The 10,728-nt window shown below is 39.4% G+C and overlaps 1 protein-coding gene across 1 annotated transcript; it reads left to right on the top strand.

Annotated features, from left to right (window-relative positions):
- The first annotated feature begins 2,554 nt into the window (after window positions 1-2,554).
- npy (neuropeptide Y) lies at window positions 2,555-8,911 on the top strand. Its single transcript, XM_085988492.1, has 4 exons — window positions 2,555-2,661; window positions 3,358-3,545; window positions 7,197-7,277; window positions 8,639-8,911. Exons 2-4 carry the CDS (start codon window positions 3,358-3,360, stop codon window positions 8,661-8,663), a joined length of 294 nt encoding a protein of 97 aa, XP_085844618.1. The 5' UTR covers window positions 2,555-2,661; the 3' UTR covers window positions 8,664-8,911.
- The last annotated feature ends 1,817 nt before the right edge of the window (window positions 8,912-10,728 follow it).

The following is a 10,728-nucleotide window of genomic DNA, read 5'->3' on the forward strand; positions in this document are numbered from 1 at the left end:
ATCTCTCCCTCAACCATTCCCTGTGCCAAAGCACCCAATCCTCTAATAATTTTATGTGTCGAGAAATTTCTCCTAACCTTGCTTTTAGTGACAACTTTAAATTGATGGTTTCTTGCCCCTGACTCCCCAACCGGAGGACATAGTCTTTCCCCATTCAATTATTCAAAACCGTTCATAGTTTTAAAAACCTCGATTAAATCTCCTCTCAGTCTTTCTTGTTCCGGTGAAAATAGCCTTAAGTATTACACGTCTCTCGTCATAACTGTGCCGTGATCAAAAACTGATGGATTTTTGGGTCCTGGATATCACTCAGTGAACTGCAAGAAGGAATTGTTCAGTATTAATTTATAAATTAACATATTTGGTGGGAAGAACCAAGCAAAGGTCAATTTGAGAAGAGAGTTTGGAAAAGTTGGGAATATGGTTGTACAATCATCTCTTCGCCGGTTTCCCCTGACTTTTTTTCTGTTTCCAGTTTATAAAACTCACTCCTAATGTGGTCATCACTATCATCAGTTAACTTCTAACTCAAACAACAATACGCACTTTATACGGAATATCTATAAAATAATGACGTTTTGAATTTGATACTCTTCTCGGCAACATTGAGAGCCTTTCTCTTACGACTAGAACACGTGTAGATTTCACTTCAGGGCCCTGCTGACGTGTTTTGAAATGAATTGCTGAACTTTGCAATTACGTCTTCTAGATGTTTTTTCTCATCTCTGCGTTCCTTCGCCACTGTTACTTCAGAAAGTTTGGATAGAGTCGGAGCGCATCGCTTCCGATCTGCTCAGACAATTAACATTTGATGTTGTGCTGTGATTCAGAAACAGCAAATGGAGATGTTTTTTGTATGAATCAGAGATCAGGTGTATTTTTTAACAGCCTTGTTGCAATTCACAATTTCAGTCAGCAAAATGAAAAGGACACATTTTATCTGCTTTGATTTGTAACTTTGGCACGTAGACCACTGCATTCTCAGCACCAAAGGGCGGTGCCCCCAATGCTCCTCGTCTTGACACTCATGAGCAGGAACATCTCCCATCATTCCAATACTTTAAATGCTGATTGTAAAGAACCGAAAGCCTCCAAGAAAATGAAGGATGGGGCAATATTTTTATTTGTCGGTGTATTTCAAAAATCCTTTCGTAGTGTTAATGGTTCAAATGTAAGTGCGTGGTGGTGCTGCAAACTATCCCTCCTGTTAAATAACAAGGTGTGAGGTGATCCAAGTGTTGGCGGTGTGGGGTCTGTGTGCGGGGATTTTCATTCACTATCTGAAATTGACTGATAAATGTCATGGGAATGGGGTGTAGGGTTTGTGACGTCTTTCTTGATCTTTAATTTGTACCTTTGGTATTTAACAGGAGTAAATAATGTTCCCTCGGCTGGAGCCGGGTTTATTGTGATTTCTGCAGCAGCATTGCAGAATCCCAATTCCACACAGACCAGCTGTGCATACAAAACAGTGACATTATTCTATGCGCCGCACACAATTAGAAAAGAAAAAGAAACATTGCTTATTATTCACATACTTTTGGAAGAGCTGCATTCATTTCTCGTCATTCAAGTTGAATAAAAGCATTTGCTGTCTGTGTATAAAATACTTGGAAAACATTTGCTCTGGTTTGAAAGACCGGCGAGTGGGAGCATTTCATTAAAAAGCACTGGGGCGGTTTGCACCTCTTACTTTTATATCAAGCAGAATAAAACTTCCGAGCTTGCAAATACAATACTGTGTTTCTTCCGAGCGTTTCGAATTATTTCAATGATCATTTATTTGGTTTCAAAGACCTTCAGGTTTGTATTTAAATATTTGGAACCCATTGAAGGGTTAAACGTCCCACACGCTCCAGTAAAGCAGTCTGATTTTATCTCGTTGCAATTAAACATAAATCAGAAACACTTCATATTATCGACATAGGATCGTTTCATTTAAAATATGCTTGCACTAGCGCTAGCTACGTTTTATTAAAACTGTGTTGCCTGACAACTGTTCAGCATTTAATCAGAAACAAACATCGAATCCAAAAGATGTGGCAATGTGGGGAAATATGTCTAATTTACTCAGAAGCTTACACTGGGCCACAATAAGTTAAAACGGAAGCTGCGGGCTCCCAAGTAGATCTACGTTTCATACACATACCTGCAAATGCACCGGAGAAAACGCGTGAGCCACGAAGCTTTTAGTCTGCTCTCAGTCCAATGAAAGATTAAGCTCGCAGTGTGCTCGGAATTTTCTAGTTGTGTTATTAATAGACCAAAGATTGAGAGACGCTAACGTTATTTTTTAAATGCCATTTTATTGCAAGTTCTCCCCTGGGATATTAGAGGAAGGGACAACGGTAGATATGACATAAAGTTTCCTTTGAGTTGGAAGAAAGCAATCACTATTATCAGTCATGCATCAGGACGGTAGTGACAGGTCTCCTGCACCGGCGCTACTGACGTAGTTTTGCCATTGCAGGAATGTGATAACGAATTCTGGTCAATTAAGCGTGACCAGGAACCTCCCTCATTCCACTAAGGGAACACATAAAAAGCATGACATGCCAATAGCTTCTCAGACAGACTCAAAAAGACAGAGATCAGCCAGAGACGCACAGAGAGCAGCGACAACCTCCTGTCAGATCCCCAACCAATTTGCAGACCTGAAATGTGAGTACATGGATCTGGAGCCGGACTTGTGCACAATCCGTTTGTGTTTTCGAGGTAGCTCTCGGGCAGAAAGGTTCAATTTTATATAATGTATAAATTATATGAAGTATATAGTATACCTAGAAAATACTCGAAAGACCCGTTGCCTGTAAATCAATATAGTTTGATTCTTATAATTTTGAATGACTGACTGGATGCATCTTAAAATAAGAAGTTATTAATTTGAAGATTATTTTAAATACTTTCTAAATTAATGTATTATCGGATATAGCAGTGACCATTGTACTCTAACAAAAAGTTTCTTATACCAACACCAAGCGGCTATTGATCAAAGGATTATGAATAACGTATAAATGGTATCTAGTGACCATTGTTCTTTCATGGTCCGTAACTTTTTTTAAAGGTCGATTTGTGTGTAGGTGTCTTTTGGGGAAGAATTGCTGAGGTCGCTACGTGGAGTTACATGATATATGTAGTCAGAGAACCTGTTTACAATTTCGCTGCACATCGCGGCCAGTTCTTCTCTATGTCTGATCTAGTGATCGTTCGAGTGACAGTACTTTGGTGAGCACTTTACACCACAGGGAATGCCAATGATCATTTTCCTTTCCAGCTGAATAGCGACCACATTTTTTTATTATCAGGAACTGCAGCGTGTTTGGAAAATGTCCCACTTACTGTACTTTTCCCTTTCAGATGCAGGGCAACATGAAGGTTTGGCTGGGAGTGTTCACATTTGCATTTTGCATGCTGATCTGCATAGGAACTGTTGCCGATGCCTACCCTTCCAAGCCTGACAACCCCGGGGAAGGTGCCCCTGCAGAGGACTTGGCCAAATATTACTCCGCATTGAGGCACTACATTAACCTCATCACAAGGCAGAGGTAAGACCACATGCTCCCCGTGTATCAGATCAGTGCTCAAGAGCCATTGGGTTTGGTGCAATGAAACGGGGTATTGGTGTACGCTCATTTCTTTGGGGCTTAGCACAAAACCAACTTGAGGGAAAGAAAGAGAAAGAAATAGACATCATGACAGTGCAGAGTACAACTTACCATTTAAAAAAAAAACAAAGTCAAGGCTTTTCATCTATATATATATTTAAACATAAATCAGAAACACTTATAAGCCCCTTGTAATAATATATATGTAAATTAGCTGCTAACAACAACTCCCAAGTTTCGACACGTTTAAAATCTCATAGCAATACGTCTCATAATTATTTGAATGTATTCATGTTTGCATAGATCTGATTAGTGATTGATGCAGGCATTGGGCTCAGTGCCGGACAGTGCCACGCCTGTCCGTGGCCTTCGCTGGGTTTACTAAAGCGACAATCCAAGATTGTGTAGAATAACACGCGGCAACACTTTACCAGTTGATCTGGTTGAGTGACTAAAATGTCGCCTTTATCGCGCAGCGCGGGAAGGGTAGAGACCCACACAATAGGGGCGGGGCATATCACTACCTTCATCTCTTTGTATCTGTATAAAATACTTTTGATCATTCCAGCAAAATCTGTGCTTGTTTTCAAATGAACCGCAATGCTTACAATATAAATGCACAGGGGATCCTGAGAGCATTTCCGGGTAAATAACCGTTTGTCTTAAGATCTGCTGTCTGAATGTAGATGTTCTCAATAAAGCAGCACATGTTATCGGTTAGGTAAGTAATGCTACTGAGATAAAATAATCATGTCAATTTTCTGATGTAGGAGCGTTTACTTTCCTGAGGATTTGCCGTATAAAAACTTTAAAAAGATGTAATGAATTGTTGAGTCAAGAGAAGCTCTACTTATATTATAGTTTCTGAACACTGTCCCAGAGTAATTTTTTCTAGTGAAAGACCTCGGATTTTAATATAAAGTGTCAGGTATTGTGACTAGACTTCGAACAACTTGGTTACCAGTTCAAGTAAATTAAATGTTTCGGTGGATTGCGGTAACTTCTATAATCGCCAATTCCAGCGACCCGCACTGTGCAGTTGTCAATGATGGAGCCAATGGACCAGATACAACTAATGACATTGGACAACAGTGACATCTGGTAAATGGTGTGATAAGGACTTGGCCTTGTCTGATCTCTGTACCGATAACTTTCAGGGAAATAACAGCCTGGACACAAATGGAGCACAATTAAATTTTGCCTTTCCTCTTTGATTTAAACCCCCACGAGGATACAGTTAATAATTTGTCTAGTGGTTTCGGGCTGAATGTCTAATCTGGTACATACGGGTTCCGGGTGTTCAATTCTAAGTGGGGGGCTAGTTTAAGAGAAAATTCGTTATATTACCATGGTTACTGATAACCTCCGCTATCAAACTCGCCTTCTTTATCATTTCATGAAATGTAACAAAAATGTGTCCACTGGACTGACCGAAGTTATGCAGCAGTTGACCCGAGTCCAATTTCTTTTCCTTCAGGTAATTAACCAATTTCCTTTTGAAAGCCAATGATTTTTTTGTTATCGAGACACCTAAGAGAATGCCAAGGCCCACAGTGCAGCTTACCACCATGGTTTAAAAGTGTAGGGAAGAAGATGTGGTAAATCAATGAAGATGGTGGCTGGATGATGCCTCTACACAGTGCTAAGCTTTTTTGTTGCCTACTGAGATGTTTATTCTGGTGAAGCCCTTCTAACTGTGTGTACCTTTAATTTTGTTTTTTGTCTGATAAACCATATTTGATGCGAATAATGAATGGTATTGACAAACTGTGCATTTGCCATTTAGTAACAGCTTGCTGCACATTTTCAGCATTTTCTATCGGGGTCTGGAAGCAAGATAGGAACAGGAGTAGGCCATTCAGCTCCTCGAGCCTGTTCCGCTATTCAGTGAGATCATGGCTGATCTGTATCCTAATTCCATTTACCCACCTTTGCTCCATATCCCTTTAATACCCTTGACTAGCAAACTCTATTGATCTCTGATTTAAAATTATTAATTGAGCTAGCACCTACTGCTTTTTGTGGGAGAGAATTCCACACTTCTACCACCCTTTGTGTGAAGAAGTGTTTCCTAACATCTTTCCTGAATGGCCTGGCTCTGATTTTAAGGTTTTGTCCCTTGTCCTCGACTCCCCACCAGCGTAAAAAAGTTTCTCTCCATCTACCCTATCAATTCTTTTCAAAATCCTAAAAACCTCAATCTAATCACCCCTTAACCTTTTGTATTCCAGGGAATACAAGCCTAGTTTATGTAATCTATATTTATGTGACAATAATGGATATAGAGGCACTGGAGAGGGTGCAAAAAAGATTTATAAGGATGATACCAGAACTGTGAGGTTACACCTATCTGGAAAGGATGAAGAGGCTGGGTCTTTTTTTTTTTTTCTTCAGGAGAAGGCTGACGGGTGACCTAAATAGAGGTCTTTAAAATTATGAAAGGTTTTGCTAGAGTAGACTGAGAGAGAGTGTTTCCACTTGTGGGGAAGAGCAAAACTAGAGGTCAGCAATATAAGATAGTCACCAAGAAATCAAATAGGGAATTCAGAAGACACTTCTTTACCCAAAGACTGGTGAGAATGTAGAAATTGCTACCACAGGAAGTGGTTGAGGCAAATAGTATAGATGCATTTAAGGGGAAGCTAGACAGAGGGAGAAGGGAGTCGAGGCTTATGCTGATAGTTAGATGAAGGATGGGAGGATACTTGAGTGGAGCATAAACAACAGCATGAACTGGTTGGGCTGAAAGGCCTGTTTCTGTGTTATATATCCTATGTAATCTCTCCTCATAATATTACCCTTGAAGCTCTGGTAACATTCTAGTGAATCTGCGGAGAACTCCTTCCAAGGCCAATGTATCCTTTCTAAGGTGCAGTGCCCAGAACAGTACACAATATTCCAGATGTGGCCTAACCAGGGCTTTGTATAGCTGTAGCATAACTTTCTCCATTTTATATTCTATCCCTCTAGTTATAAAGGCTTACATTCCACTAGCCTTTTTGGTTATTTTCTTTGTACCTGACCACTACATTTTAGTGATCTGTGTACATGGAACCCTAAATCTCTTTGGACATTCACTGTTCCTAGCTTTTCTCTATTTGGCGAGGCACTTCATCAAAATAAGCCAGTTCATGGAGTAATCAGTTTCTGGACAGTTCTGATCTAGTGTTACACCTTAAACTCCTTCTTCTTTCAGATGCTGATTGACTTTCTATGCATTTTCAGCATTATCTGTTTTTATGTCTGATTTCAATTAATTTATAGTGTTTTTGTAAGCCAAATAAGTATTCATTATGAATAATCACAGTTGGAGCAGCTTTTAAGAAAGCTATATTTATCACTATCATCAGATCCAAGGGCATAAAGGAAACATGTCTGCATGCCAAAGAAAACATGGGATGTGCTTGAAAAAAATTCAGAAGTAATTTCTAAGATAGTCATTGTATGAATATCCGAATTTGTTTGACATGTATGTTCCTTTTTTAAAAAAAAAAAAAAAAAAAAAAAATTTGCGGTTGAATATTTGCAGAATTAATCAACTGAACAATTTTGGTAATGTGTTAAAATATTATGGCTATTTGTCTGCAACAGGTATGGAAAGAGATCCAGCCCTGAGGCACTGATCACTGACCTGCTGCTCAGGGAAAATTCAGACAGTTTTCCTAAATACAGGTGAGTGTACATGCCAAGGACTTATTGTAACAACACAGCTTTTCATGATGGAAGTGTACAGCTAAAACCAATTCAATAGTGACAGCACTAAATGTGCCATTTAAAAGATGGGGGTGGGCATGCATCAATTGACTTCTGTAGCATCATTAAATGGAATTAGTTTAGGTTGAAGGAGCATATTTAAATAATGGTGGATTTGATTGCAAAAGTCCATCTGAAGTTCAGTTCTTTTTTTACATTACAGCCGCATCATGCAAATATCTAACAACAATTTCCTGAGCCCAATGTAATGCTTAGCCTAGACATTTTTTTTAGTAATGATTTGTAACATTCCCAGTCGTCTATGGATTTTAAAGAAAGTAAATGGAATGTGCAAGAAAATGAACAGGGCAACAATAACTCTGTCAAAGGTTCATTTGGTTGTCAGAAAGAGAGTATAGATTTAAATCCAGCTTCACTGTTCTAAATGGTGCGAAGTAAGAGATTAACTGAAATTCAATAAATTCAATATAGCAAGAATGATGGCATCAAGAATAGTAGCTGTTTTGCATAAGTGTGTCACCTTGTACCTTGAACTTGCTATATGAGCCAGAAGCTGAATGAAAGTGTCTTTATGGTTTTTTTTCTTCAGAAATTCAGGTTTATTCCTATGCTGCCACCATATGACCCAGCCAATGGGGGGAGCGGGAGAGGTTAAATGGCATCAAGTGTAACAAAAAAGCCAGAAGCTATTGCCTAATAGTTCTATAGTAGTGATAATATGTCAATGAGAGCTTTCTGATGAAGCTGAAAAGATTAAAAGAACTTAATTTTAACCTTTCAGGTAACCATGAATGTATTTCATTGTACAGATGATCCTATAATTAGGTTAGCATTGAAGATACAATAGAAATGAATAGGATTCTCCGTGTGTGTGTGTCTAACAAACTTTCAAACAAAAATTGAACAGCCAAACCTTTTCCTTATTTAAAAAAATATATATATAATTTATTAAGAGTGGTTAACTAAATTGATAATGGTAATACAAACATTTATCATTGGATAAATGCACAGTCCATTGTGGTATTGAGTCAAATAGACCAGAACAGGTGGTGCTGTACCCCCAGAGCTCAAGCAGGGTGCTATAACTGGGCTCGGAGGGGGGGAGCTCGAGGTGAGGGGGGAGCTCGGGGGGGAGGCGAGGGGGGAGCCCAGGGGGAGGGGGCTCAGGCAAGTTCTAGAACCTCCACCTGAGACTGCTTTTTCTGTGACAGGATAGAAATTGGGCACATTGCCCAAATAAAACTCTTTTGCATGCTGAGCATGTCTTCAATTTCAAATTGGAAACGTTATATTTACTCATATTTTGTTTCTGCTTGCAGCTATGATGAACCTTCCATGTGGTGATGAAAATCCAGACTTTCTTTAATGTGACCCATATTTCAGTCAACATTCCATTGCTATGAAAATGAGACATTCTCACTGTTCTAAAGACCCTCATTTTACATTCAAAGGCAGCCAATGCATGCAGCCACATTGAAATCTGTAGTACTTTTTTTTCCTGCATCTTGTATTGTATATAATGTTTATTTAAATAAATTATATATGCATTAAATATGTAATGCATTATAAAGGTGAAAAAGAAATTATTCTTTGTATCGTAAGGACTGGTTTGTGCTATTAAAATTCAGTAATAAAGCAATACAGTCTAAACGGAGAAGTGTATAAACTTACCTAACCATGATGTAAAGCTGAACGAGGAAACTATAATTTGTCAGCATTATCTATTAATAGTGTTTGTGACTTCTGCTGAATTGTTTTGTATATCATACTGCACTGCACTTAATTATTTTCCACAAGGGGAAAAAAAAAAAAAAAAAAGTTTCTACAACCAGTGTACTTATCCAACATCAAAATATATAATACTTCAACATAACCTCTAAATACGTAAGCCTAAATCTTCTTCCTTCTTGTATTGGTGCAAACCTGAAACCAAATCAGGAGTACCAGTCTCCTCCTGTGAAAAACTACACTTTACTTAGATTCAAATATGTAATTCAATAGGAGTGGTTTACTACAGTGGTTGTACTTGGTACTCTGAGGACTTGAAGGCATAGGGTAGCATACTTTGATGAACTAGAAAGGGCCAACATTCATAGAATAGCAAGAAAAAAAAGCCATCAAACTCTGGTATTAAAATGTGCTCGTGATAACCGATACAAAGGCTGCTTTTTCTATTATACATAAAGCAGATTAAGCTCTTAAACAAAATGTGGAGTATTTTGGTTTTAAATGAGTAGGTGGTGCCCCTTTCATTTACACAGTACAATTCCTAATGGTGAACATATTTGAAGTGCTATTATTGATAATGGGTTACAACCACAATGCCTGCAAGTGAAACTGAAATTACTAATACACCCTGCTCAGCTGTTTCCTTCCCCACCCCTCTTTCTCCCCCCCCCCCCCATAGTATTTACTTCAATGTTTCTGTAACTGAACTATCTGATCCTTTTAGATAAATAGAAGGTTTGTGATGCTTAGACCCTGATAATAACTGCGAAGGGGGAAGGAAGCTGGGGGGGTGGGTGGGGTTAGGATTTACAGCCAGGAAACCTGGAAGAAAGGGTTTCCTACAGATCCTGCCAAATTTAATGGCAGGACCTGTTTTACATTTTTTTCAATAGGTTTTCTGGCCGCAGTCAATCAGATTGACAGTCAGGCGGGAAGGCAGCCAGGGAGCAGAACAGAGGTAAGTCGGACATCACCGGTGGGTGGGGGGGGAGGGGAGGGGGGGGGCGGGGTCAGACATCATGGAGGGAAGGGGGGAGTCGGCCGATCATGTGGAGGTAAACTTGGTGGGCCGGGGAAACACTCCTGCTCCTCCTGGCCCAGAAACAGTGCTGTAAAAGCACTTGCCTGATGGATCTGGCCCTTTAGGCCTCTCTTCAACTGTTGGGTTTCCCGAGACCCGGCCCGCAGGCATTAAAACTAAAAGTTCAGTTAAATTGGAGGCACAGAGGCTCCTTAAAATATTTTAGTGACCGACTTGCCTCCTGAGAGTGCAATGGTTACCCACCCCCCAACCTGCCTTTGTTAAAGCCAGAAGTGGGCAGGTTGGAGGTGGGTTGACCATTAGTTACATTTTTAACCCCCCCCCACCCCCCCGCAACCCTGGTCTGGGGGGCTAAAATTGTCCTTTTAGATTCACAATTTACTTTTATGAATATATTGAGTAATAATTTTCAGCTTTTTCACTGCTACAGTTAAGATTTGCAATTATAATTATTGGTACATTTGAAATAGCCAGTGAGGTGTTGAAATATCGATAGATGTGAATCACTTTTTGGCTACAAATTATTTGGACAGGTTGCACCTGCTCCCAAATTTCTAGGATATCTCAAACTCTCTAACACAGTTTCTTGCCTTTTTCTCTGGAATTCCATGTACAGATATCAATAGTTGGGGCTAATGC

The sequence above is a fragment of the Somniosus microcephalus genome, chromosome 5 (assembly GCF_052327205.1).
Source record: "Somniosus microcephalus isolate GS21.2 chromosome 5, FLI_Smic_1.0, whole genome shotgun sequence".
Lineage (NCBI taxonomy): Eukaryota > Metazoa > Chordata > Chondrichthyes > Squaliformes > Somniosidae > Somniosus > Somniosus microcephalus.

Excerpts from the sequence above, each read along its gene's own strand:
- npy (XM_085988492.1), top strand. The coding sequence starts at position 3,358 with ATGCAGGGCAACATGAAGGTTTGGCTGGGAGTGTTCACATTTGCATTT. Across the intron at positions 3,546-7,196 it reads AACCTCATCACAAGGCAGAG|GTATGGAAAGAGATCCAGCC; the intron begins GTAAGACCACAT and ends TGTCTGCAACAG. Across the intron at positions 7,278-8,638 it reads GACAGTTTTCCTAAATACAG|CTATGATGAACCTTCCATGT; the intron begins GTGAGTGTACAT and ends TTCTGCTTGCAG.